Genomic DNA, 26,421 nt, shown 5'->3' with positions numbered 1-26,421 from the left:
TGGGGCAGGGGCTTGGACATGGAAACCCCTGTGCAAGGGGGAGTTGGAAGGAGAGCTGGGAACAACAGGGCTCTAATCAGTCTCCTTCCCTCTCTAGGTTAGATAAACATTGTAAGGGCATTTTTCTGATATTAGTTTTGAGATCCAGATAACTTTTGCCTTCAGGTTTTGCCGTTGCTGGTTCCTGTGTTCTCTGGGGTATTCGGGGTTTTCTTCAGTGCTGTCTTGCAGCAGAGGCAGCAGATCTAACTGCTGATTTCTGTGTGATAAGTGCCTTTTTCCCCTCAATTCAGCAGCAGGTTTTCCCCTTTGTGGTGTGACACCACTGCCATGAGTACAGGGCACAGCCCACACACAGTGCTGGGTGTCCTCAGAGCAGGACAGGGACAGGGGTGGCCCAAAGGCAGGAGAGGACCCCAGAGAGCCCTTGTGTAACTGCAGCTCCTCTGTGGTTTTCCAGACATTACGACATCAAAAGGAACGACGACATAGTGTCATTCTTCAACGACTTCAGCGACCACCTGGCTGAGGAGGCCCTGTGGGAACTGTCCCTGAAAATCAAACCGCGGAACATCACGAGGCGGAAAACAGATCGGGAAGAGAAAACCTAGGAGGAGGGGTTGTGCGAGGAGAATCGCTCCGCAGAGGCGCCGAGGGCAGCTATGAGACTGGAGTTGAATGTTTGTACCTGTCACTGGATGACACACCCTCCCTCCCAGCTGGCAGCCAGCCCTGGGGGCGGCGATGCCGGGCGCGGAGGCGCCGGCGCAGCCGCCGAGGGCAGAGATCGGCCGGTGCTCGCTGCACTCGCCCTCCTCCTCCTCCCGCCCCTCTGTGCCATGAACCAGCTTTAACCCGGGGGACAGAGCTGTGTGGAAGGAGTGTCCCACGCCAGCGTGTTGCTGGTTTGCTGGCCTGTTGCATTCAGGTGTACCCTGGCTCTTGTTTCCATTCCGAGCAGGGGCAGCAGGAGCTCAGCACCCACTGACTCATCTCCGGAGCGGCGTCGGGCAGCAGCGGCCGTGGAAGCCAAGGGTTGGAGTCTCCCCTGCAATGCCACCTTCCCAACGTGTTCGTGAGGATGGAAGTGTCTCCTGCTGCCTGCCAGAGGAGCTCTGCTTCCAGAGAGCTGCTTGTGTTTACAGGGGTCTCGGCTCACCCCAGATCTCTGGGCCTTCTTCACGGGAGGAAGGCACCGGTTGTAGATACAGAAGAGGCACTGAAAATGTGGGCAGGGACCCGCCATCTCCAGTCATCACACCCCCCTCCTCCTCTCAGATGTCGTTATTTAAGGAACAGTAAATCCCTCTGAACCTGGAAACACGGACTGCCCACGTCCTGGGGGGTCACCTGCCTGTGCCCCCGTGTCTCTTAGCGATGGTACTTAGCTTTTGCACAGGAAATGCTGTAGCATACAGACTGTACATACCTAGTGTTTAGAACCCCCTGGAGATTTTTGATGCATGTCTGAATACCGATGAGTTTATAGGGAAAAAAAAAAAAAAAACAAAAGACAAGTTCAAACCAGTCTGTATAAAATCCACAACCAGTGACAATGTTGTTCCGAGTGCTGGATAAAGGAGGCTCGGGGCAGCCAGGTGGGCACTGGCTGCAGAGCAGGGGCAGGAGCCTCCTGAAGGAGCCAGTTCTGGGTTGGAAGTGGGAACCAGGAAGGAGCCCTGTGCCCAGCTGAGCCACCCTGTCCTCCCACCCACTCCTCTCTCCTCTCCTCTCTCTGTTGCCAAATGTTTTTCTCTGGGGGTCTCTGTTGGGACCCTCAGTGCTGTGCTTTGAGAGCTGTGCTTTGGCAGGACCCCCAGCCAGTCCCTGTCGCCAGTCCTGCCATGCTGCTGCCAGCAGGGCAGGGACAGTCCAGCGTGGAAGGGCAAGGCAGGGGTGTCATTTCCCACACACACAGTGTTAACCCCAATCTGTTCAGTGTGCCTTATTCAGCCCTTCTGTCCCCCCTCTGTGTCCCATCCTGCCCATCTCACATCTCTGTCCTGCTCCGGTGGTTTGCAGTTGGATTGTGGGTGTGTGTCCTGCAGGTTTTGCCGGACCCTCCTCAGCTCCCTGTCACGTGGTCACAGGTTTTTACAGGGTTCTGACAAAATCCTGCAGGTTTAGGGCAGCAGCTCCCAAGGAATACAGACATGGAGTTTCACAGAGCATCCTTAATTTATTTCTCAATAGCAGCTCTGTGCCTGCTAAAGGCTCTGTTTGTTCTGGGTGAATCAGAGCTGCGCTCCTTTTCTTCTCCAGACAGATTGCAAAGCCTTGGCCAGCTCTGCCTGGCTCTCGGGAGGGAGTGACAGCCTGGGGTTTTGCCCTGCTTGGTTATTTTCCTGAACACTCAGGCACGTGGCTCACACAGTGGCCAAGCACAGAGAGACAGACCCCTGCCCATGAGGGCATCTGGGGAAGGGCAGTGTGGGGTCCTACACAGTTCTGTGCAGCCCCAGAGCAGGAGGAGCAGGAATTTTTCATGCTGAACCACGGTGTCTGAGCCAGAGCACTTCAAAAGTGGTTTATTTTCATGGCACTGAGGGCATTGGAGCTGTGTGTTCTGTCCAGCCAAGGCTTTGCAATCCCCAAAGGCTTCCCAGGAAGTAATATCCATGTTTCCTTTGTAAATAAGATCTTTTAAAAGCCCAGCATGGTGAAAAGGGTGATGAATACACCCAGGATGTGGTGTGGGCTTCCCCCTGGTGGCTCTGAGGAGCCCTTGGGTGCAGTGGCCAGGCTGTCCTGGGAGGGCTGTGTGTGCTGGTGGCTCTGGAATCACAGCCCTGGGGGTTCAGAGGGACAGGAGGGGGCAGCTTCTCTTCATCCAGCTGAGTGACCGTGTTACCTGAGGAGTGAGCAGGTAGCTTGGGCACACAGGACACCCCAAAACTGGCAGTGACTGGGGTTCCACAGGGCTCCACCCCTGGCCCTGTGCTCTTCAGCATCTTCACTGACAACCTGGACACAGGACTGGAAGGGATACCAAGGAACTTTGCTGACAACACTAAATTTGGGCATCACGATATAAAAAAAAGATATTAAGCTATTTGAGAGCATCCAAAGGAGGCCACAAGGATGGGGAAGGGTCTGGAGGGGCCACATGAGGAGCAGCTGAGGGCACTTGGTTTGTTCAGCCTGGAGGAGACTGAGGGGGGACGTTGTGGTCTTCAGCCTCACAAGGGGCAGGCGCAGTGACAGGACCCAAGGGAACGGCTGCAGCTGTGGCAGGGAGGTTTCGGATGGAAATCAGGAAGAGTTCTCCCCCCAGAGGGTGCTGGGGCACAGCACCAAGCCTGTCTGAGATCAAGAAGTGTTTGGATGGGATTTTTGGGTTGTCCTGTGCAGGGCTAGGAGTTGGACTTGGTGATCCTGATGGGTCCCTTTCAAGTCAGCAAATTCTGTGATCCTGTGATCCCCAACCAGCAGGAGCCGTTTCCAGGTTCTTCCCTGCACTTGAGCCCACCAGCCCAGTTAGCACCAAAGGAGGTCTTGGTCTCTGCCCTCTGCCAAGCCCCCAGAGCCAGAGGCTCAGCCCATGGGGATGGGATGGGATGGGGATGGGAGGTCTGAGTGCCCCCCAGCTTTCCTCCCCCTTCACCCCTTTCTCTGCTGTCATCCCCAGCTGAGCAGTGTCCCAGCCACAGCTCCTGGCTCGTGTCCCACCCTCAGGCCAGGCTCTCAGGGCTGGAGGGACCTTAGAGAAGGGTCCCCTTGCCTGGAGCAGCTTCAGGTTTGCTGACCAGAGACCCCCCCACTCTCCAGGAGCAGTCCCTGGGGAGCAGAAACCCAGAACATCCTTGTGCAAGACTGGCCATGAGTGTGTTCCCATCTTGCAGGCAGCGTCCCCAAGGCCATCACCTCTTTTTGGGGAGAGGGAAGAGTCTGAGTGCCCTCTCCACACGGGGCAGGGAGTGGGGAGAAGCCATGTCCCCAGTCACCAGCCCCCTGCCCCAGGCCTCTCCCCCAAGCAGTTCCGTTGTATTATAGATTTACCACTAACCCCCATGGTGGCATCTTCCTGCAAACATTTCAGACCTGTAACTTTTATATTAAAGACAAATAAAACACCAGTAACGAGCCTGCCTGATGATCCTGTTTACAGTGCATGCACAGTCTGTGGATTAAAGTGACAATCGAATCCGCCTCTGGCGCTGGTGTGGCTTTGTGTTTTCTCATGTGCCCCCCGTGGTTTTCCTCTGCCTGTGCCTCTTTCCCCCTTTATTTTTTCACTATAAATTTCTTCCCTCTCTCTGCCAAGATGGCTTCGCCCCAATACAAGCCATACACTTGGGAGGGGACATCTTCTCCTGTCACCTTCTCTGGGCTCTGGTGTCCCCGTGTCAGGGTTTTGGCTGCCCAGCTCCCAGCGTGTGCCCAGCCCGTGCATGGCCGTGTGCCCACAGCCAAGGGCTATAAATAACCCCTCCATGGAGCTATTTCAGTCCTGGACAGGGTTCAAAATTCCTCTGGAAATAATTGTCACAGGCCAGCTCAGGAGGAGAGTGCCCAGACACTGACCGAGCACGCGCCCCCCGCACCAGGGCTGGAATGTGGGGCTGGAATGTGGGGCATCCCAGGGAATCAGCTCAGCATGAGGGGTCTGCCCACAGCTCAGTGTGCCCCCAAACTGCCCAGCCAGTGGCACACCCAGGCCAGGGCCATGGGGAGATTCCCCTTTCCTGGTGCCCACCTGCTCTTGGGAAAACCCTGATTTCAGCTGTTGCAGGAGAACTGACCCTGAATTTTGTGGTGGGCAAAGGCCATGGCAAGGGGAGATGTAGGCCCTTAGTATGCAGAGAAAACAGAAGTTTTGGCTACAGCTGTATTTTATTTCAGTCTGGAAGCAGCAAGAGGTGGCAATACAGGGGGGGTGTTGTATGGTGGGGGGTGTGTGTGCAGAATTACTGTAGAACTGCATACATGAGTTTGTATCTTCTCACACTATTAATGACCAGCGAGGGCTTCCCACACACCTGTTACTTCTGCTCCACCTCCAGGCCCAATCCTACAAGATGCTCCCTCTGCACCCGAGTCCCATTGGCAGCTCCAAGTGAGAGCCCAGGGCAATGGGATTCAGCATCCTGCAGCAGAGCCTGATCCCGCCCATGGATCCGACACAGCTCGCTGCCCAGAGCTGGATCCAGCAGGATGCAGCATCTCCCTGCTCCGGGCTCCTCCTGCCCTGGGCTGAGCAGATGTCTGAAGGCTCCGGGGCAGCTCCTCGCCCTGCCGGGAAGGATGGATGCTGCCCCGCAGCCCCAAAGACACTTCACTGTCACTCATTTCTACACAAGGCTGTGGCAACTTCACCTGCCCGTGCCCCACACCCCCCCAGGGTGGAGCCACCAGGAGCTCTCGGCACCCTGGGGCTCAGGGTCCTTGTCACAGGTACAGGGACACCAGCACGTAGACGATCCAGCTGATGGAGGCGAACAACCCGAAGAGGAGGCTGATGAGGACCAGCGACTGCGCTTTTTTGGATGCCAGGTACGCCTGGGCCATGTCCCCACGGGCGAGCGCAGCCCGGGTCTGGGGCAGGGGGAGAAGAGGAGCGCTTAGAAGAGACCCGCAGCACCAGGAGGGGCTTCGGGGCTGCCAGGTGAGTCCTTGCTTACCTCGTGGGAGTAGACGAGGGCCATGACCCCGGTGATCAGGCAGCAGAAGAGGGTCACCAGCACCGACTCCACCGTGTAGTCCTTGGGCCGCTGGTGCCCGCGGCCGGCGGGTGAGGGCCCCGGCTGCGGGTGGTACTGCGGCACGGGGGAGGTTAGAGCTGAGGGAGCCCGAGGTGCTCCCCGCCCGGGCTCTGCTGCTCAGGGCGCCGCGGGAGCCCCACAAACCCGGCAGGGAGATAAGGGGTGAGGGGCAGCAGCACACCGGGGTGGGAGATACGTACCGCGCTGTAGGGCAGCGGCCCGGGGGGGAAGCCCGGGGCTGGGAAGGGCCACGGTCCCGGCCCCGGCGGGTAAACGACAGGGCCTTGCTGGGAATAGCCGGCTGGGAACGGCGGGTACAGGAGGTGGAAGCTCTTGGGGTCCGGGGGCGAGTAGGGTGGAGGGGCACCCTCGAAGGCTGAGTTGGAGACCACCGACACGGCCACGGGCCTGTCCCCGGGGGCCGCGGAGGCGTCGCTGCGCGTGCCGGGGCTGGGCAGCGCCCCGGCCGTCCCGGTGGCAGCCCCGGCTGTCCCGGTGGGAGCCCCGGCGGCTCCGGTGGGAGCCCCGGGGGTAGGCAGCCCCCCGGCTGTCCCGGTGGGAGCCCCGGCTGTCCCAGTGGGAGCTCCGGCCGCCCCGGTGCCGTCCCCCGGCTCCGCTCCCCGCGCGGCGGGGCCGCGGGCCTGGGGCCCGGCTGGCGGCTCGCCGTCCATCCGCGGAGAGGCCTGCGGGGACAGGGAGGCTCTGATGGGACGGGACGCTCCCGGCACGGTCACCCCCGATTCAGGGTGCCATGGGGCTACCCTCGTGTTCCCCCCAGCGCCCCATCCCCGGCCCCACTCACGCCGGTGCCCGCGGGGTCCCAACCGCCGCCGCTCGGGGCCCGGCCCGGTCCGGCCCCGCCGCGGCCCCCGAGCCCCGCGTGGCCCCGCGCGGGCGGCGGGCGCGCAGCCGGGCCGGTTAATCATTGACCCGCTGTTTGCCCAGGGCCTGTGGGCGGCGCACCGGCCGGCCCGGCCTGCAGCACCTCTGGGGCTCTGGGTGCGCAGGGGGCCGCGACCCGGGCAGGCAAACGGGGCTGGACAGCGGCTCCGGGTCCGTCCGGCCCGTGGAGCCGGTGCTGGGCGCAGGGCAGTCAAGGAGCTTCAATTTGTTCATGTTTAAACATATGATTTGGTTTTATTTTAGAATATTGTATTTACATGTAGAATGTGGTGTGTGTTCCGGCTCTACTTATATACAAAATGTATATAAAATTCTGCATATTGTAGCTATAGCTATTAATCTTTAGCGTGTGTGTGTGGCTATCTCTATCGCACCCACGCACAGGATGTGTGTGCACACACTGTGTGTAGCTGTCTTACCCATATGTGCATTTATGCGTCCTGGTGTCTCTGTGTTGGACCTTCAGGTGTTTCTTCACAGTTCCTGTGTACCGCGCTCTGCACACACCTGCACTCGGGAACAGGTGTCAAACACACATGGGAACAGGTGGTAGGACTCAGGGGACTCAGGTACACACGCACGTGGCTACAGGTGTCAAACACAGATGGAACAGTTGTACACATGCACGTGCTTACAGGTATAAAACACACCCGGAACAGGTGTGAAATACACGGAACAGATGTACACATGCACACGGGTACAGGTGTAAAACACAGGGAACAGGTGTAAAATACACGGAACAGATGTACACACGCACATGGGTACAGGTGTAAAATACACGGAACAGATGTACACATGCACATGGGTACAGGTGTCAAACACACAGCTGGGGACAGACGCACACTCATACACGCGCTCACACAGGTGTCTGGGTAAGACAGCGTTGTCTGTAACAAGCCAGAGGCGTCCGGCTGTCCGGCTGTCCGGCTGTCCGTCTGTCCGTGCCGGTGCTCCGGCCCCGGGTCTGAGCCTGCCGCGCTCAGCGCACGTGGCCACGCCCCCTCACGGTCACGCCCTCACCCAGGCCCCGCCCCCCGGCCCGCTCCACCTCCGGCCCCGCCCCCCGCCGTCCATCCCGCCATGGCGTCCGCCGGCGGCCCGGACGCGGAGCGGCCGCACCCCAAGCCCTTCCTCATCGGCGTCAGCGGCGGCACCGCCAGCGGCAAGGTGAGCCCGCCGTGCCGGGGCCCTGCCGGAACCCTGCCGGGGCTCGCCCCCGGCAGCCCGCGCGGCGCGGGACCTGCGCGGCGCCCGCAGGGGCATCGCCGGCGGCGGCCCCAGGCTGCGCCCCGGGCTGAGGGCGGGCTGGGGGCCGGGCCGCGGGAACGGTCGGGGTCCCCCCCGCCCCGGCTGAGCCCCCGTCCCGCTCAGTCCACAGTGTGCGAGAAGATCATGGAGCTGCTGGGGCAGAACGAGGTGGAGCAGCGGCAGCGCAAGGTGCTGATCCTCAGCCAGGACAGCTTCTACAAGGTGCTGACGGCCGAGCAGCAGGCCAAAGCCCTCAAGGGACAGTACAACTTCGACCACCCGGGTGAGCCGCCACCGGCCCGGCCCCAGCAGGGTTTGGTCCGTGCTCGGAGCGCAGCTGGGTCTTACGGGAAGTCCCTGTAGGAAATGGGAAGTGTTGGAGAACAGAAATGTGCTTTCCCCCAGCAGAACATCCATTTGTCCTTCCCTTGTGCCCGTTGTTACTGACGGCCCTTCTGGAGCCGTGCAGAGGTGCTGAGCATCCCAGCCTGCTCCCTGCTCCACTGCCTGCTCTTGAGAGGCTCCCTAATGAACCACATCATTCCCCAAATCCTTTCCTGTTACTTCTTGTCCACACAAACAGCTGCTCCCCTTGCCCGGGGGAGTGCTGTGGATTGTAGGCGGGACAGGGAGCTGCCCTTGGCTGAAGTCTGGTGCCTGTTGGGTGGGTAATGGAAACCATGAAAGATGCCTGGGGTTTTCCAATTGGCTCTTGATTAACAGATGAACAAAGTTGTACAAAATTGCACAATTACTAAGCGGGTTGATAAAATTATAAAATTACCGGCTTCACCTTTGAGCTATTCATTTCCTTGTGTTGTAGTTGCTTGTGAACAGTAAACTGTCTCTTCCTTATCTCTGAAACCAAACACAGCCATTGTCACTTGGGCAGAGAGTTCTGTGGTGCTAGTGGTAGGAAAGAATGGGCTGCAAGTTCCTTTTTTCCTGATGGAATACTGGGCAGAGGGTTTTTCCTTTGGGTCTGGAAAAATCTGAGCAGATCATTTGCTGCAACAGCATCTGAAAATCCTTCTCTTTGAACTTTCCTCCCGCAGATGCCTTCGATAACGAATTGATGCATTCAACCCTGAAAAACATTGTTGAGGGCAAAACGGTTGAGGTACCAACGTACGACTTCGTGACACATTCTCGGTAGGCTCTGCCTTTTTCTGGGCTGTGTGGGGGTGTCCCCAGCCTGGGGACAGAGCGTGTTTAACAGCTCTGGGTGTTCCCTCCTGGCAGGTTGGCAGAGACGACGGTGGTGTATCCTGCTGATGTTGTTCTGTTTGAGGGGATCCTGGTGTTCTACAGCCAGGACATTCGGGACATGTTCCACCTGCGGCTCTTTGTGGACACGGACTCTGACGTCCGGCTGTCCCGCAGAGGTAAAGCCCTGCCATGCCCCCGCTCCTTATCCGTCCCCACCATGGGACAACAGTCAGGGCTTTTATCTCTCCTTCCCAGTTCTGCGAGATATGAAGCGTGGGAGGGACCTGGAGCAGATCCTCACCCAGTACACCACATTTGTCAAGCCTGCCTTTGAGGAGTTCTGCTTACCGGTACGAAGCCTCTCACTAATTTCATTTGTGGGAGGGATCTTCTTTTTTTGGGGAGGGGTAGAGGAGCAGGGTTGTCTGGGAATTAGCTGCTGTAGGAGAAGCAGTGGTGACTTTTGGTATTTGTGTTTCACAAATCCCACGTTCTCCTCTCTGCCTCATGTCTTCAACCATTTCAAGCTGGTTGTTAAGGAACTGAAATGGTCTCTTCTGCTGGCAAAGCACCGTGGAAATGCCTCAAGCAGGTTTTCTCACTGCTAGCTGCTGGGGCTATTTAAGTATGGGTCTCTCTGAATGAAAGACTCCCACTCTCAGTTTATTCTTAAGTCTTGTAGGAAGAAAGAAAAGCTTGGTTTCCAACAGCCTTTCTCAGAGGGAACACTGGTGAAAACCTGGGGCCGAACATTCTAGCTCTGCTTGCTACACCATGTAGTGTGAGGCCAATTTAGGTACTAAAATAATCAAATTAATTTGTAAAAAAGCCCTATGAGAACAAAATCCAGTATGTGGATTAAATAAATTGAAAAAGGCTAACTCAGGCGCCTCTTGCCCTAGATCAAAGGAATTCTGGGATTCTAAAACTACTCTTTAGAAATGCTGAATTTGTCGGCTTTTTTGAGCTGTGGGGAGGAAGAAAAAGCAGGAGCGCTAGAGATCAATAAAATGTTATCAGAGGCAGGCAGGAATTTCACATGAACGTTGGCTACCTTGGCTCTCAGCAGAGATTTACAATGCCTTGCGAAATGCTGATTAAAACCAGCTCTTGGCAAACAAACCTTGCCTGACATGGGCAGTGTCTGGAGGCAGCTCAAATGGTAAAAGCAAAGGACTCCACACCTGACCTGCTGTTTCTACCTGATGATTCTCTGCAAAGGGACAGTAAGAAGAGTCCCTGAGCTTAAATCCAGTGCACATTTGCCAGTATGATATTGGAATTTATTTAGGTTGTTACCATGAGAGAGAGAGCTTTAACTTACAACCCTGGAGCACTTCCATCTTTGCCCACTTTTCTGGTTGCTTCTTCCTGGAATGAAGCTGACTTTTCCCATTAACAGCCTCCTCCACCACTGTTTCTGTTTTGCAGACAAAGAAGTATGCAGATGTGATCATCCCCAGAGGCGTTGACAACATGGGTAAAAGGGGTTCCCTCATTTCCCTGGGGAGACACCTTTGGGGCTGGGAAGAGAGCAGGAGGAGTGCCTGCTCCTGAGGAGGGGGTTTTGCTGGAGGGGAGGGAGCTGCTCAGCCTGTGGAGGGCTGCAAAAGTGACCTGTTGAGGTCTGACCTCTTTGCAGACAGCAGGCAGAATTTCATTTAAGGGCTTGTTAAAACTTGAGCAGGGCTGGATGCTCCACATCTTCTAGATAACTCATCCAGGAGAGCCTTCACGTCCTCTATTCCCCGTTCCTCTCTGCAGTTGCCATAAACCTGATCGTGCAGCACATTCAGGACATCCTGAACGGGGACATCTGCAAGTGGCAGCGGGGGGCGCTGAACGGGCACGGCCGGACGTACAAGCGGCCGTTCCCGGAGCAGGCGGAGAGCGCCGCTGTGCTGGCGGCCGGCAAGCGCTCCCACCTCGAGTCCAGCAGCCGCCCGCACTAGCCCGGCACGGCCCCAGGCTTTGCCTCTGCTCCACACCAACACCGAAGACAACTTTGGCAAAGGACTTCCACGGAATGGTTGGTGAAGTGTCCCTTAAGTCGTCCTAGCAGCGGAGGGGATCTGGTGGGAATCTTCTCGCAGAGGGGAGAGGAAGGGGTTGGCCTTCCATCCTGCTTCCCTCAAACCCCTCCCTGTTCTCTCAAAGGTGTCTGGAGTTGTTACTTGATGAACTGGTTAAAGGCAGTGTTACTTGCCTTTTTTTAATTTTCAGAATGAGATCTAATGCTGAAGATGCCCCTGAAAATTAAGCACTATCAGGTGACTAGCAAGATACCCCATTGCCCTGATGATGGTCGTCTGTAGCAGAAAATCATCTGCCTCTTGGGTGTTTTTCTCTCTATCCAAGACTAGCTCACATGCTGTTAATTTTAACAGGCTCTGACTCTTCTCCACCTTGTTGGCACCTTGAGTTGTGGCCATGCTCTGCTGCTGGCCACCTCCTTCCAGCCTGTAGAGGCACCTCTCCCTTGAGATAGGGCTGAGACAGAGACTGACTGGGACAAATGGGAACTTGCAGTTCACCAGGGGACAGGCCCAAGAAGTTTAGTGGTTCTAGTGGTTCCTAATTTATTCCTTTCCAAGCTCCTGAATCTTGCTACACTGTTCGGTTATTTTTTTGTACCCAGTGTGCTTTACCACAGTTACTGAATGTGTGAGCTCCAACTGGATTGAGTTGCTCATGGAAACAGAACCCTGACCTTGTCAGTATTAGTGTCTTTTAGTGCATTTCTGTACTGCTGGTTGCAAATTCTGCTGGGCAGAATCCGTCCACTTCCAGAGATGGCTGGTGAGGTCAGCAAGGGGGGAAACTGGGAATTGCAGGACCCTCCTCCTGCTGGCACTGGCAGCTGCCTGGACACCCTCAGACAGGGCCAGAGCACTTGCCTTGCACTCCAGCAGCTTCAACTCAAGAATGTCTGGCTTTCTAAAAAGAGCAGACAAGAAGTACAAACAGTGATATCCCAGTTTCTGTAGTTTACCCCAGATAAGTGATACTGCAGCAGCATGAAGAGTCTGTTTGGAAAAAACTGCAATGAAGTGCTGGTTGGACCTTTGAAAATGTCCTTGTGATACTGTTCTTGAGTCTGGACTTAAGGTGTAATTTTGAGAATGAGGATGGGAGAGAAATGTTACTAACAGGAACTTTTTCATATTTGGTAATTTTCTAAAAGCAGGGTTTGGTTGTGTTGGTTGTGGGTGTGTTACTTTGGCTAATAAATAAATGAACAGTGATCAGAAATGACCATTTTTATAAAAGGTAATTCTGGTACATTCACTATGCCAGCAAAAAGGCACAGAAAGGAACATTGCTGGAGGAGCTCTTCTATTCAACAGTTCTTCCTCCCCTTAACTCAGAATTGTTACCATTGGTTCTGTTGTGGCTGAAAATTTAGAGAAAAAACCCCAAACTTAAGGAATGAGTCTGCACTTCATCCCTATAGTATTTTCAGCCTTGGAAAAAGGGGTGGAGGGTTGGTGTCTCAGTGACAGTTCAGTGGTACTTGTGCAGTGCCCAGGAGAAGGCAGAGCATTTCCTGACTGCTGCTGGCCTGCTGTCTAGCTCAGGGTGACAGACTTAGAGCATGAGCTACTGCACTGAAGCATTAGCTCTCAGGGCTGATTCCAGTAGGAGCAAAATAGTCACTAAAACCTGCTTTGAATGTCTGTGGTGTTGGATCATACCTTTCTTGGGGGGTGGGGGAGCCTTGAATAGAATTTTTTAGAGCAGTGAGGAGCTGCACAGCCCCTGGGGTGTGGGAATGCTGCTCTGGCAGCTTTGTGCTGCCCTGCAGGACCTGCTGCTGCAGCCACGAGGAGATGCAGCAATGGAATGTGGCCCAGGTACTACAGCCCTGCTCAGACACCTCGACAGAGCCATGACAAATTCCCCACTGAGTCCCCAGTGCTTCACCTTTGCCTTCTCTGTGAATTCTCTGCTGGTGCAGACCAGGCCATGGGCTGGGTTTCAGTGTTTTCACCCTGAACCCACGTGCACAAGCTGGAGCAGGTTTCCTTGTCAGCAGGATCAGTCCTACCCTGCCCAGAGTTCCTTTTCCCATGGGGTCTGAGGTGTAATGGCAATACTGGCACTGCTGGTAACAGGCCTCAGGCTTCACATCAGTGCCACATGGCCAAAGGATTATTCTGGCTTTGGCTCAATTCCTGGCTTGCCTGAAGCCTTCTTTAGCTGTAACAGCAATTCTTAATGTCTTTTTATTTTGCTTATCTTCTTAAAAGTGATGCTTATGTCAGATGATTATAAATAGATAATAGTAACAAGTCATTATTCTATGCAGAACAAACTATTTATAAATGTAGCTTAATGCTGTGTTTACATAAATAGAAATGATAGCAGAGCATTGGAAGTTGGGGGCAAATAATGCATTGTTGAGGAATAGAGTCATGGAATGATGCTGTAAGGCTGCAGGGCCAGTTACTGATTGTTAAAGATGAACAAGCCTTAGAGAGGGAAATCTGGGTTTCAGGCATAACAAAGAAAATAGGAAAAAGTATCTGATGTGTTGTAGAGTCCATTTATAATAAGCATATAATGGGATTGCAGACCACAGTGATAGGAAACCCATGAAATGGCCCTAAGTGCAATGTAGTGCCAGAAGGAAGAAACCACCACAGTATTTCCAGGAAAGAGAAGAAATTGTTGCAGCTCTTCCCAGCAGAGGAGCTGGGATGCTGTTGACTAAAGTCAGCAACTTCACACCCTGAGGGGCAGTGAGGGGTGAATGTAACGGGCAGAAACTGGGAACTGTGCTCATAACAGCTGTATTACTGCTGAGACCTTTTCTGTAACAGCATTCCTTTATTTCCCCTGTAATCATTAGATCTGGACTACTACCAAATACCTGAAGCGACTGTTAAGATTTCCATGATGCTAACAATAAATTCTTGCCTTTGCACAAGTGTTTCCCTTTGCTGTAGCCAGGCTGGAGTGGTCACTGCTTTCTGATCAGGATGTTCCACGTGTCCTTCCAGCGCAGGGCCCTGAGCTCCGCGAGGGCCAGCGCGGGCTGCCCGTAGGTCAGGGGGCTGAAGGTGCAGTACACAAAGTACACCCAGGAGAACCAGGCCACAACCAGGGCACTGAACATGCTCTTGAGCAGCACAGATCTGGGATCAGAGAGGGAAAGAGCACTCAGGTTACATCAAGGCTGGCCAAACACTTCATCCAAAAGACCTAAAGGCAAATGACAGAGTTTGGCCACTGCTGGAAAAATCACTGCTGGAAAAATCACTGCTTTCCCTGCAGCAGCCCTGGAGAAAGAACTGTGCCAGTCCTCCTGTTCAAGAGAACTATTCTGCTGAAGCCAAATACCTGCAGAGGTGATCGCTGAGATGCTGCAGTACCACAGGAATCAGGAGAATCTGGAATGTGACAGCAGGCAGGTAGTGGTACAGGAAAAGTGTTTTCTCCATCAGGAAGAAGGGCAGGTAATTCACAGCCCAGCCTCCAGCACAAATGCCTCCCGCTGCCATCCAGAGCTGCCAGGCATCTGCAGGAGACAGGAGATGGCATCTGAGAGCAGAGCAAGGCACAAGGCTCCAGCTGGACACACACACACAGCAGCCAGACCTTCAGGGATGTCGTAGATCTTCCTCCTCCGCCGCAGCAAGTACCACAGGGACAGACACACGTACACCAGAGCAGCAGCATTAGCTGAAGCCCAGGTGGCAACATTCCCAAGGAGGTGGATCTGGGCCTGCAGGATAGATGATGGTCTAAGCCAGAAGCAGGAACATGCTGTGGTTCTTTTAGGTAAGTTTAAATATTACCTACACAGACTTGCTAAATTAAGCTCCAGAATGAGCCTGCCTAGTAACCTGGAACAAAGCTGGTTGATAAACTTTGCTGCTTTAGGACTCTTGTGTAATGGAAAGCATTAAAGGATGCTATTGGAGATGAACTCATCTTCTAAATGAAATCAATAATGGAAACTATTAAACTGCAATTTACCTTTAAAAAAAAGGCACAAGCAAACATGATTTAATTAAAAGCAACTACTGTCAAAGCTGTATCTCATGCTAAAACAAATACCTCATCCCTCATGGAAAATATATTAATACAGAGAAAGTCCTTGGCTGGAAGCTGCAGCCCTGCTCTGACTCCAGCTCCTGGGGCTCACATCTGAGCTGTTCTGCTTTCTCAAAGGCTTCACAGCTACTTCTGTCTCTCATGCTTACCCCTGAGGTGGGGTGGAGCCAGTAGGCAATATTGGTGTCCATTGTGATCCAGTCCAGGGCAGAGGAGCTGTACTTATGTTCTGTGTCTTCATTTTTTAATGTGAGTATTTTCCACTAGAAAAAAAAAAGGTAAGCAGAAGGCTTTCAGCATTGGAACAACAGGTGGGACAGCAAGCATGGGTGAACAGCTCCAGATGTAAGATGTTAAGTTCCTAAACTGGGAGTGGAGAAATATTTTACATATCTCATATGGATACTGATCAATACAATTGTTTTATTTTGTTATTAAATAATGCACTTTCCTTAATGGATTTCTACAGAGATAGTAAGGGGCATCAACACTACTCACTGCATGTACCACACATTACAGTTCTTTTCAGGCAGCTTCTGGGTGCCCAACCAACTTTCCTCCCCCCTTTTTGTTACACAATCACTTGGGTATTCATTACTGGACAGCCCAGGTCTTTAATGCCCTTATAAGTGCATTCAGAAACATTTTTTTACAGTGAGGAAGCCAAACTATCAGCAAGGATTAAACAATGAATTCTCAAGCTCAGTCTGCAGAAATGCTGAGGTTCCTGCTCTGCAGCAGAAGGAAAAATGAAGGGAATAACAAGACACTCACCTGCAATTCTGTGAACTTTGCCATGAAGCTGAGGTTTTTACTGATGTCCATCTGAGTGGGGGAGTGGAGTTCCACTTCCCTCTCTTTTTGCTCTTGGCCTGGAAGAAAACAGCAAAGCTCAGAAATAACCACAGAACAGGCAGAAAGCTAGAGAGGGGAGAGAGCACTAAGGCTCCTCACTCTCCCAGGAGCCCTTCTCCAATATATCACCCAACTGCAACAGCACTTGAAGGGACTTTGTAAGGATTCTGACTCCACGGTAGAGCCAACTGAACACACACACACTACCACCTTCCCACCACCATGAAGTGAAACCTGCTTCAGGAACATGGCTGAGACATACTTTTGCCATATCTGTGCTCTTCCACATTCCACAGCATGCTCTGGTGGTAGCCTTTGGACAGCTTCTCTCCAACCACCTCCAGCTGCCGGTATCCCCACTCAGGCAGAGATGCTCCACTCAGCTAAAAGAGAAAGACAACTGTGAACTTGTAAAATGAAAGTTCTACCAGTCTGAACTTCAGGATGGAAGAAATTCTGCCTGAGCACGGGATGGCAGCAAGGGACTGCTAGAAAATGTGTGAAGAGTCACCACACAAAACTCTCAATAAACACTACAGCCATAAAATCAGTGATTCTGGCAAACTTTGTGAAGAAAAAGATCCTTAATTATTCCAGCTGATCTCACAAGCACACAGACTCAGCATCAGTTTGTAAGCCCCAGCTGTGTAGAGTGGTCACAGCCTCTTGAGAAGAGGGACAGCTTTGATACTGAGAGGGATGAGGTACCAGTGTGACAACCCAAAACATGCTCTTCTGTCACACTGAGCCATTGTTTCCTTTAATTTACTTACTTGGTTATTCGTTACAGTGGTGTAGCTATTTTGGAGCAGAGTTTTTGAGTCACAAGAACTGCATGAAAAAAAGCTACAAGCAAATGAACATAACCCACTTGCCTTTAGCACTGCAGAGGTGTTCACGTGAACAAACCTCACTTCTGACAGAATTGTCTTCCACACGTCCATGTCAGACTCACGATTTACAATTTCCTACAACAGAAAGATGATTTTGATCCACGTGGTCTCAGCTGTTTCTGCTGGAGCATGATCAGCTCCTCCTGTCCCTCTGACCACTCACCACTCTCCAGAGGTTCTGTGCTGGCATGGAGATGTTATAATCAATATAGCAGGAAACTTCTTGGGAGTGGGGGCTAAGAGGAGCAGCAACATCATGCCTAGGAGACAAATAAAGGAAGATCTTCCACCACCATTTCCCAAATACATATAAAAAGCAAACCCATATGGAATTGGCTTAGACTGGATTCATTAATAAAGCAAAAAGTAACTCATTTATTGGGTTAGCACTGTTTACTCTGAGAGAGAGCATTCCCCACAACCAAGAGCTGCCAGGAACAGGCTCAGAGGAAGCCAATGCCGATGCCTGCGATGCCAGGCTGAAGAACAAGCACTGATTGTGACAAACAGAGCCGCTGTTCACTGGGGTTTCCAATAATAAACAAATTAGATTTGGAAGGGACATAGCAAAAACCCAAGCTCAGAACAACCCCCTTCCTAATCTGAGTGATATTCAAGTACACACAGATGCCCTTTGGGAAGCAGTCAGGAGACAACTTCATACTGCAGGCTTTCAAAACAGGAAGGAATCCCTGGCAAACAGCCACAGCACACCAGATTGTCCAGCACATCCTCCTAACACATCCTTCAGGTAGGAGCATGCCATCCAAGTCAGTGGAGCTGGATTTGGGTTAAGTCACAGAAAATACTGAATTCCTGCACCTGTCCAGAGTGGGGGCAATGAAAGGGTGAGGATGAAGACTGACAGAGGGGATCCTGTATTTAGGAATCTGAAGAACTACCATGAAATGTGAACAACTGTGAAATCCTCTAAAGGCCACTAGTAGGGAAGAACAGAAGCAGTAAGCAACCATTAAGAAGTTTGTAACTAGGATCAAATCCCACTGCCAAGTCAATTAGAAAAAATAAATAAGCATACAGCATCCTTCCTCTGGGCCACAGGGATGGCATATGGCACTAACCACATGAGGTCCCTCCAAGGCACACTGGTGTAAAAATCCACAAATAACAGGCATTTTATGGCATATCTGAATGCAAGGTCACTAAGTGGTTATTCTGAGAGCCAACCCAGCAGAATGAGGCAGCAGACTTGGCAGAGCAGAGCAGGAGGAAAGGACTTACGTGTTGAGGTAGCGAGTTGTGATGCCATGGACCAGCTGCACAATGTGCCCGTGCCTGACAGGCCGGGGGGGGTTACTCACCACCAGCTGCTGCCTGGGGAAGGGACACCCAACAGCAAATGGTTAAACTGGAAATGGTTCAATTATAAACACCTTTATATAGACCACAACCTTGTCATGACCAAGATGTTAGGTCAAGAAGCTGCAGGCGGGGACAGACATTTGGGCAAGAAAATGAGAAATTAAAGCAATATATAGGTTGTACCAGAATGGAAGCAAAGCTCATCAAGGCAAAGGTGAGTTAAGGGCAGAATGAGTCAGAGGATCAGTAATGGGATACTGACACTCCAGGCATTAGGTCAGTGGTCTGAATCCAGGTCAGTCAGGAGTGAATTAAGGTTATTACTGTCACACAGCTGTTTGGTGGCTTGTGTGAAACACTGAGTGCTTCAGTGAGTCTGATGGGTGCTGCACGACAGCAGGTGTCACTTTGGCAGAATTATAGGAGAGATCAATGGCTTTTACACCATATAAACTCTCACCTGGCTTCTGGACAGGGCCATGGCAAGGGGGAACTGCAATTCACTGAACTGCTGCCTGTATTTTACTGTTCCATAGAAGAAATTCACATCCTCCAATGCTCATAGGAGTCTTCTGAGTTTGAAGAATTTTAAGAATATATTTGGGTGGTTCTGTTTGAGTCCCTACTTGAAAGATTTGCACTATGGACAAACTTCCCAACATGGATATGACTTCTAATGGCACAGAGTCCTTCTGACAGGACTCTTTATACAGTTCTCAGAACAACATAAGAAACCTACAAAAGCAACTTTTTGATCAGTATGGAATTATGTCACTCAAAGGCTTTTACTGACAAAACAAGGACAGAGAGTCCTGCTCTGACAGTGACAATGGCAAAACACTTCAGCACAAACCAGGCCCCAGGTACAGGCACCACTTGGAATCCTTCCCTATGTGGCAGATCTTACAGCTCATTCCACACTTCTAATACAAAGAACTACTCATTTTCAAAAGTGTTTTCTACTCTTTTCTGAGACTCATTCAAGTTTGATAAAACTCATCAAGACACTCTAACACCATGGCTTCAAAAAGCAGAGCTTCCCTTTCATGCAAAACACCTGAAGAATCTCCAGTGGTCCTGTGAGTCTTTCAAGTTCCACTTGTGCACAGCACAGCCCATGTTCTGGCAGGAGCAGATGAGACAGGATTTTAGAGCCCTCAGTAGTGCTTTTACCACATTGAGAAGGATTGTGCAAAGAGCTGCAATCACTTGCCCAGATCACACCAGGCTTCTGCACCCATAAGCAGAGAAGAGTTATGTCCAATCCAATCCAAGCCCTGGTTGGGTTTTGGAAGCATATAGGCTGAATTTAAATCTCTTGCATACTCACATTCCAGGATCTTTGACAATCCACCAGTTGTTCACATCCTTGAAGGGATAGCAGGTCACCTGCTGCTGATGGGAACTCCCTCGGCCGTTCTCATACCTGCACAGGGAGTAACAAAACCCCCCAGAGGTGTAAAGGCACAGCTCTGTGCTCAGCAGTGCCAGCAGCACAAACCAGCAGCACATCACTGATCATCCCCACAGAGCACAGGGACTCTGAAGGATCAATGAAAACACTGCTACAGTTGGACTGGCAGGTGAAGAAGCAGAGCTGCCCCTCCCCACAGAGACCCAGGCAGATTCCTCACCTGATGGGGTAAGTGTTGGTGTGAGAGTGCAGCCAGCACTGCATGGGCTTGCCCAGCACGTTCCTCAGGGTGATCTGGGAGCCGTAGGCCACCTCTAAGGGCTGACCCTGGGTGATTCGAGCCAGCCCACCCTGAGAAGGGCAAGGACAGGGGAAGTACAGAGGAAAAACAACCCAGAGACTGTTTAAATTCTATTGAGTCACATCCCAGTTCAACACAGCAGTATCTTCACACAGTGCCTTCTCATTTGATTTTATCTACTAAAATCAAGTCTTGCAGCACCATACTCAATAGACAGTAAATACATCAACACCTAAAAAACTAAAATACTACAGGGTGTCAGGAAATATTCCTAAAGCCATGTTCTAAAAGACAGGCTAAGCACTCCTATAGTATACCATGTCACCACATAGTTCAGTACTGTATCTGCTTCTGTGGAGTTTCCTGTAGGAAGGGACAAACCTTCAGCAGGAGTGAATATATTGCTCTTGCTTCATTGGGAAAAGGTTTTCATCTGTTATTAGGATTTCAGTCCTAATATTGCTTCACCTTAAAGCAGTACTACAGCAGCAAAATAGTTAAATGACATAAAAGGGGCAAAATATGCAGGATCAAAGGAACAGGATTAAACACCACCTAATAGTGAACATTTTCCCCTCTTGTCTCTAATAAACCAGCTCCAAGACCACATTTCCTTTACCTCTAAGCTGGCTTGGAAAGCACTTGTCATGATCTGGTCGTGAGGCCCAGAGCGATAGAGCAAAGCCAAGTGAACGTAGAAGAAGGAGAGGTACAGCCCCATGGGGATGATGATGAGGGCCAGACCCCGGGCTAGAAAATGGCACAGCAAGGAAACCTGGAAGAACAGAGAAAGCTCACTTGTTTCATGCTCTAGATATTAAAAATTCCAGAGCACTTAGCTTTATTTGTTTGTCTTTTCTAAGTTTTCCCCACTGCTCTCATTCAGCTGTAACTTTGTGGACAACTGGGTAACTTCCAGCAAGGATTTGAAGTGGAGCTGGCAGGAGTGTGTGAGACAAGTGCATGTTTGAGTCACACATCACCAAGACATGGATAACAGCAGAAAAGACAGTCACACACACATATTTTTCTTAATTCCATCTTCCCCAGCAACTAAGCTGGGAACTGTGCTATGACAGGAGGGTTTCCAGACAAGGAATTTTAGACAAAAGCCAGCTACAGACTGCACTGTTATCTGTGGGCTTCAAAGGCTCCTGCAATGAAAGTGACAAATAATATATTTTGCATGCTGTGCTACATACATTTGACAAGTTCTGGTCTCCTATCATGTGCCAGAAGTGTAGTCCTGCAGTGGCCAAGAGCAGCATATAGGTAAACAGGCCCATATATTTCACTCTGAAAGTGCATAAAAATGAACATGGTTAAAAACTACACAATTACCTAATACAAGATATAAATATTCTAACATTCTCTTGAACAGTAGGCATTAAAGTCCAGGTAAGACATCATCACTTACCCAACTGCACAAGAACAGGCTACTCCAGTCAGCAGGAGCCAAAACCACCAGCTTCCAGAGAAGGCACTTAAAGGTAAATGTATTAAATCACTTGCTAGGCTCAACTTAAAGATAATTTTACCTTACTAAGGATTACTTCATCCTCTGGAAGGATCAGAGAACAAAAGACACAAATATCTCTAAATTCAGTGCCTGTAAACACTTACAAAGGAGAATTAAGTGACCTGTTATCATCAGTGTTTCTGTGCACAGAAGGAAACCTTCCAGTAAAAAATCTGGGTGGGCAAAGAAATGCTCCCAAGAGATTTTATTTCTATTTTAAAATTAAAAAGACAACCCTGCTAACAGTAAAAGCAGTCTTTAACAGTGCTCAGGAGAAGGATGCTGGGGCAGCCATATGAGAGGGTGAAGCATTGGATTTTACAGACAGGTGAAGTGAGTTTCAGAATGGTTAAGAGGCATAGAAAAACACAGTCTATGACAAAAAAAAAAAAGTCACCATGAGAGTATCCAAAAGGGTGGGAGACAATGCAGCTTTACCTGTGCTTTTGCAAATTGTAGAACTTCAGGTAGGACAAAACTGCAAGCAGGATAAAAAAAATCAGTATTGATTCCAGAAGCATGAACCTTGATTGAGTGATCAGAGAGTTTTCTGTTGGAAAAGAGAGACAGACACAAAATTAGAGAAACTTGTCTATAGGCAAGTGCTACCTCAGACAATCACACTGTTATCCAACAGAAGGACCTTCCCTTTTAGGAACAGACAGCTCCTACTGGCTGTAATGGGCAAGTGCTGGCTTTAGAGGGACAAAAACCTTCCAGCAGCAGCAAATTACACGGACATAACTGTTTCCAAGACAAAGAGGTGGGCAAGCAGTGAAGTCTATCAGAAGGCAGATAAAGCTGCTGCACTTCCTACAAAGGCAAAGAAAATCAGTCTTGGGAAATCCAGAGAGGTGCTTCTCAAAGCAGAGAGTCCAGGCAGCAAGCACAGCAAGCAATGAGCACCACAACAGATCTGCAGGAAAGGGAGCTGCAATGAGCCAGAATCAGAGAAGCTGGTAGCTAGGAGAAGTTTCCCTTATCAGGCTGCTAAAGAGCTGCTGAGAGGCTCTTTCCCTTTCAGGCAGCTGCCAGCAGCCCCTCAGAGAAAACAAAACCAGCAGAGCTGTACACACCAGAACAGTGTCAAATCACAGTGCTAAGGACACAGGCTGGTTTGCTGCAGTTTGGATTTGAAGAAATCTGATGAGCTCTGACTGCAAGTTGAGTTGTCCTGCTGTTAAAAGCCAGTATGTTGTAACTCATCCTCTGAGGAAGGGAGTTCAGGCCTCCTTGAGTACAAGAAATGTGGTTTCCTGTGAGGCTGTTAAGGCTGCCTGCTTTGGTTAATATTGAAAAGAACTTGTATAAAGCCCAGAAGGACAGCCTGCTGCAGGGCTGTGAGGATGGAGGAGACCAGGGAGGCTAAGCACAGACTGACACAGGCCAGGGCTGATCTGTTGTTGATATTTTCTGGGGAGATGCTACTCCACCCTAAACATTCTGAAGGGGAAAAGGGACTCTTCTACCCATGTTTGAAGAATAGGGCTCAGTTGAACAATCTCACCCAAGAGAATCAGAAGAGCAGCTCCAAGTGCAGCACAGTGGGAGAAGTGCAGTTCAACCAAAATCTGGTAGGCTAAAGGCACACAGAGAGCACCAGCCAGGGCTGGCAGGAGTCGCAGGGACCACACAGGAACATTCATGCTGTACTCTGAAACAGAACACAGGAAACAGGGATCCACCAGGCTGCAGAGGACAGACCAACAGAGAATTTATTGACTGTTAGAGGAATTAACTCCTACTTGCACTGATTTGTCCATCTTGTATTGCTTAAACTGTTTAGCTGATTTAGAAAGCCTGTGCCATGAATTCATAGTGCTTTTAATTTGTGCTAGAGACCTGCAGAAGACTTGTTTAAAATAAGTGAAGGTGTTGGAAAAGTGTTATTTCCACTAGACAGGCAAAAGGAATCCATCAGCTGCTGAAATTCTGCTTATTTTCTCTAAAGAATGAGACAGTTAAAAACAACTCTTACCAGCTCCAATCCTGTTCCATAGGAAGTTTCCATCAAATCCTCCTAAGTAACCTACAACATAAACAAGAGAATTTCCAGTCTCAAAGCACATATAAAACCTGGTGCTTAACTGGGAACCATTTCCCAAACACACAGCTTTTCCTTGCATGAAGGCCCTCTTTCCCAAAAGGGTCCTCTTTGATACTGTTCTGTCTGCAGCAATACTTGAGAATGTGCAGAGGCACATTGGGAACAAGGGATTCTCAGTGACAAAGTCAGATGTATATTTAATCCCTCCCTCCCATACAGACACTTTGATGTTGTGGCATCTCAGCTACAGAAAGGAACTGAGGCTATTTCTTGCACTAGCAGTTCTCATCTTACTTTTCTCTTTATCCAAAGGATTGGATAAGAGAGGTGATGGATAAAATCCAAGAGAGAGGATTGGATAAAATGAGGTGATGGATACATGGCTTCATCATCCCCCCTCTATTCGTGCAACAGCTCCCTGACAATCCTAAATAAAACTCAATTCTCTCTGCATCAGAGTCTCATGTGTTTTGTGCTTTTCCCCATAAGTGGATTTAATGATTCATTTCTAACCAGCACCTCTTTTTTCCAGAGCAACAAGCAACAGGCACTTCCCAGTTCCAGGAGACCCTACCTCCCAAGGCCAGCAGCATGTGGCCAAAGGGTGGGCCACTGTCATCCACAAAGAAGATCCTCTTCATGTAGAGTGAAACAAACTGGCCATAATAAACTTCATCGAAACTGAAACACCAGAGGCAGAAAAATGTCAAATCTAACAGCAATGATCCTGCAGGGATACTCAAAAAGCAAACACCAATTTGTTGGTAGAGAGCTAAGAATGCAAGGAAGCACTGAGGCTTTGCCCCTTCTCCTCAGGGGCTTTTATGAGGGAAGGATTATTGCTGTATTGGCATCGTTCAGCCTGGAAAAGAGAAGGCCCACAGGGGTGGCCTAATTATGGCCTCCTGGTGCCTGAAGGGAGCCTACAGGAAAGATGGGCTGAGACTGTAAGAGCCTGGATGGCAGAACAAGGGGGAATGGCTTCACTCTGACAGAGAGTGGGTTGAGATGAATTTTAGGAAAGAATTTTTCCCTGTGAGGGTGGGGAGGCCCTGGCACAGGGTGCCCAGAGAAGCTGTGGCTGCCCCTGCATCCCTGGAAGTGTCCAAGGCCAGGCTGGAGCACCTGGGATAGTGGAAGGTGTCCCTGCCCACGGCAGGGGGCAGAATAAGATGAGCTTTAAGATCCTTTCTAACCCAAACCAGTCTGGGATTTTGTGATTCTATGATTTACAGAGGCTGACATCAGTCAAGCTGTGCTCTTCTGCTCCTGCATTTTTGCTCACAAATGTTTGAAAAACAAGTCTGTGTCATTCAGGAATAAAAGAAACTCATTACTCACACCACAGCCCGTGGATAGCAAAGCCCCCAGAGACGACTTATTAATCCCATCACAGTCAGTGCCACAAGGCTCACATTGATCTTTGCAGTGACCACAACTGGCTCCTTCAGAAATCCCAACATCCTGTCAGAGGTTTGTCTGAACCTTTGAGAGCAGAAGAGAGCAGCAGTCACCCTTTGGCTCACAGAAAGCATCAAGCCTGATTTCTGCTACAAGCAGCTCATGGTAATTAATTTTCCAAATTCCTTTTGCTTTTCATGTTTTTGTGTTTCTATTCTACCTACAGGACTAGTTGTAAAACTAAAGTTACTGAGCTGACACACTTTTCATCTGCCCTGCTTCTGCCTGCAGTAGTAAGCTAGAAACCTTGTTTATTCTTACACTGGTTCTGCAGAAACACAGCAGCTTAATTCAACAGCCTCTATTCTGCTTTGTGCAAAGCAAACCTCATAGCCCAAATTCTGATGACACTGATGGACAGCCCATGTGCTCAACCAGATTACCTCACTAACTGAGCTATTTAGAGCCCACGTAGCTTAAAAAAAAACTCAAATAAGTTGCTTCCTTACAAACTGAGGTATTTTTCTGGGAGTGGGGATAGGAGGGGCAGATCCCCCAAACGCCCTCTGCATTAGAAAGTTACTGGAGCACAGGTACAGGTGCTGTTTAAGCAGAAGTGATAAAAGCTAGGTCAGAAAATAGCAGAGAATCCGTGCTGTGCTTCCTCACCTCAACACAACGCAAAGTTACCAGAACAAATCCATCTACGTGGCTTTGATCAGGGGAGAACAAAGCGAGATGTGAGCACATCACCACCATGCAGAGCCGTGCCACTGGCCTGGTTTCTCTGTGCCTACAAAACACAAGCGCTGCGTGGAGCCGAAGTTTTCAGGAGCCCCTGGCAGAGCTGCGCTCCCACCCGGGCTCTGTCATCCCCTCGCAGGCCCTGCGAGCCCAGCAGCTCCTGGTGGAGGCCCTGCGGTACAGCTGGGCCCAGGGCAGGTGAGCAGCGCCACCTCGGCTCCTCCTCGGGATACACTCAAACCTCCGCACCCCTTTATGAGGGAGCAGGGCCAGCGCCCCCCACCGCGCCCTGTGCCCCCTTTTAAGCTCTCGGGGGACACTTCAGACCCCTCAAGTGGCCCTCAGAGGGTCACCGAGCGCCACCATCCACCCTGGATCCAGCCCTGGAACCTCCTTTGAGGGGGGCAGAGGAGCACCAACCCCAGGCCCCCCGGGGCCTCTCCCACCCCCCTCAGCTCTACGGGGGTGAAGGGGGCGGGTGACCAGCGGGACGAGGAACAAGCCCGGGACCAGCACTAGGACCGGAATTAGGATCGGGACTAGGACTGGGATCGAGCAAGACGGGGATCGTGAGCAGGATCAAGATTAAGACCGGGACCAAGCCTAGAAGCGGGATCGAGATGAGGACCGGGACCCCCGGCCCCACACGGCCCCACACGGCCCCACACGGCCCCACACGGCGCCGGGGGGCGGGGCTTTCCCGCGCGCCGCGCTCCACCCGCCCCTACCTGCCGATATCGGATGTGACGTCAGACGCACGCATCCGCACGGGGGCGGAAGCAGGAAGTGTTGCCATGGCAAC

At 51.1% G+C, this 26,421-nt stretch overlaps 4 protein-coding genes across 5 annotated transcripts in view; 2 read left to right on the top strand and 2 right to left on the bottom strand.

The window, feature by feature from the left end:
• The window catches only part of RAPGEF1 (Rap guanine nucleotide exchange factor 1), an 84,317-nt gene extending 80,168 nt beyond the window's left edge, over window positions 1-4,149 (top strand). Inside the window, exon 26 of the mRNA XM_036393872.2 lies at window positions 461-4,149. Within this exon, the coding sequence (XP_036249765.1) occupies window positions 461-611 (151 nt within the window). The 3' untranslated portion in view covers window positions 612-4,149. The remainder of the gene's footprint in view (window positions 1-460) is intronic.
• Window positions 4,150-5,388: 1,239 nt separating this feature from the next.
• On the bottom strand, window positions 5,389-6,385 carry PRRT1B (proline rich transmembrane protein 1B). The gene is made up of 4 exons (XM_036394213.2): window positions 6,295-6,385; window positions 5,903-6,171; window positions 5,622-5,756; window positions 5,389-5,535 (listed from the first exon to the last, which is right to left on the bottom strand). The coding sequence occupies exons 1-4, from the start codon at window positions 6,371-6,373 to the stop codon at window positions 5,389-5,391; spliced, it is 630 nt and encodes a 209-aa protein (XP_036250106.2). The 5' UTR covers window positions 6,374-6,385.
• A 1,288-nt stretch (window positions 6,386-7,673) lies between these two features.
• On the top strand, window positions 7,674-12,314 carry UCK1 (uridine-cytidine kinase 1). The gene is made up of 7 exons (XM_036393909.1): window positions 7,674-7,772; window positions 7,977-8,136; window positions 8,909-9,005; window positions 9,096-9,238; window positions 9,318-9,412; window positions 10,494-10,542; window positions 10,827-12,314. Exons 1-7 carry the CDS (start codon window positions 7,686-7,688, stop codon window positions 11,012-11,014), a joined length of 819 nt encoding a protein of 272 aa, XP_036249802.1. The 5' UTR covers window positions 7,674-7,685; the 3' UTR covers window positions 11,015-12,314.
• Window positions 12,315-13,868: 1,554 nt separating this feature from the next.
• Window positions 13,869-26,360, bottom strand: POMT1 (protein O-mannosyltransferase 1). 2 transcript variants are annotated; one of them, XM_036393907.2, is made up of 21 exons: window positions 26,348-26,360; window positions 25,545-25,668; window positions 24,816-24,959; window positions 24,049-24,155; window positions 23,406-23,456; window positions 22,935-23,081; window positions 21,866-21,977; window positions 21,326-21,391; window positions 21,111-21,204; window positions 20,528-20,683; window positions 19,828-19,958; window positions 19,524-19,619; window positions 18,113-18,205; window positions 17,034-17,130; window positions 16,853-16,945; window positions 16,240-16,360; window positions 15,897-15,994; window positions 15,272-15,385; window positions 14,664-14,790; window positions 14,406-14,583; window positions 13,869-14,200 (listed from the first exon to the last, which is right to left on the bottom strand). In XM_036393907.2, exons 3-21 carry the CDS (start codon window positions 24,935-24,937, stop codon window positions 14,026-14,028), a joined length of 2,178 nt encoding a protein of 725 aa, XP_036249800.1. In that variant the 5' UTR covers window positions 24,938-24,959; window positions 25,545-25,668; window positions 26,348-26,360; the 3' UTR covers window positions 13,869-14,025. The 2 variants fall into 2 exon arrangements, with proteins under 2 accessions (XP_036249800.1, XP_036249801.1); XM_036393908.2 differs by lacking the exon at window positions 26,348-26,360 and having other exon boundaries at window positions 25,545-25,911.
• Between the last annotated feature and the right edge of the window lie 61 nt (window positions 26,361-26,421).

This window comes from Molothrus ater, chromosome 20 (genome assembly GCF_012460135.2).
Source record: "Molothrus ater isolate BHLD 08-10-18 breed brown headed cowbird chromosome 20, BPBGC_Mater_1.1, whole genome shotgun sequence".
NCBI classification, from domain to species: domain Eukaryota; kingdom Metazoa; phylum Chordata; class Aves; order Passeriformes; family Icteridae; genus Molothrus; species Molothrus ater.
The sequence above is the reverse complement of the archived record's forward strand: the minus strand, read 5'-3'. Positions and strand labels throughout refer to the sequence as shown.

Coding starts and splice junctions, on each gene's coding strand:
- PRRT1B (XM_036394213.2), bottom strand. CDS start 6,373: ATGGACGGCGAGCCGCCAGCCGGGCCCCAGGCCCGCGGCCCCGCCGCG. Junction 5,757..5,902: donor GGCCGCTGCCCTACAGCGCG/GTACGTATCTCC, acceptor CCCGTGCCGCAG/TACCACCCGCAGCCGGGGCC. Junction 5,536..5,621: donor CCCTCGTCTACTCCCACGAG/GTAAGCAAGGAC, acceptor CCCCTGCCCCAG/ACCCGGGCTGCGCTCGCCCG.
- UCK1 (XM_036393909.1), top strand. CDS start 7,686: ATGGCGTCCGCCGGCGGCCCGGACGCGGAGCGGCCGCACCCCAAGCCC. Junction 8,137..8,908: donor GTACAACTTCGACCACCCGG/GTGAGCCGCCAC, acceptor TTCCTCCCGCAG/ATGCCTTCGATAACGAATTG. Junction 9,239..9,317: donor CGTCCGGCTGTCCCGCAGAG/GTAAAGCCCTGC, acceptor TCTCCTTCCCAG/TTCTGCGAGATATGAAGCGT.
- POMT1 (XM_036393907.2), bottom strand. CDS start 24,937: ATGTTGGGATTTCTGAAGGAGCCAGTTGTGGTCACTGCAAAGATCAAT. Junction 21,978..22,934: donor TGCTCTTCTGATTCTCTTGG/GTGAGATTGTTC, acceptor CTTTTCCAACAG/AAAACTCTCTGATCACTCAA. Junction 14,201..14,405: donor CTCAGCGATCACCTCTGCAG/GTATTTGGCTTC, acceptor CTCTGATCCCAG/ATCTGTGCTGCTCAAGAGCA.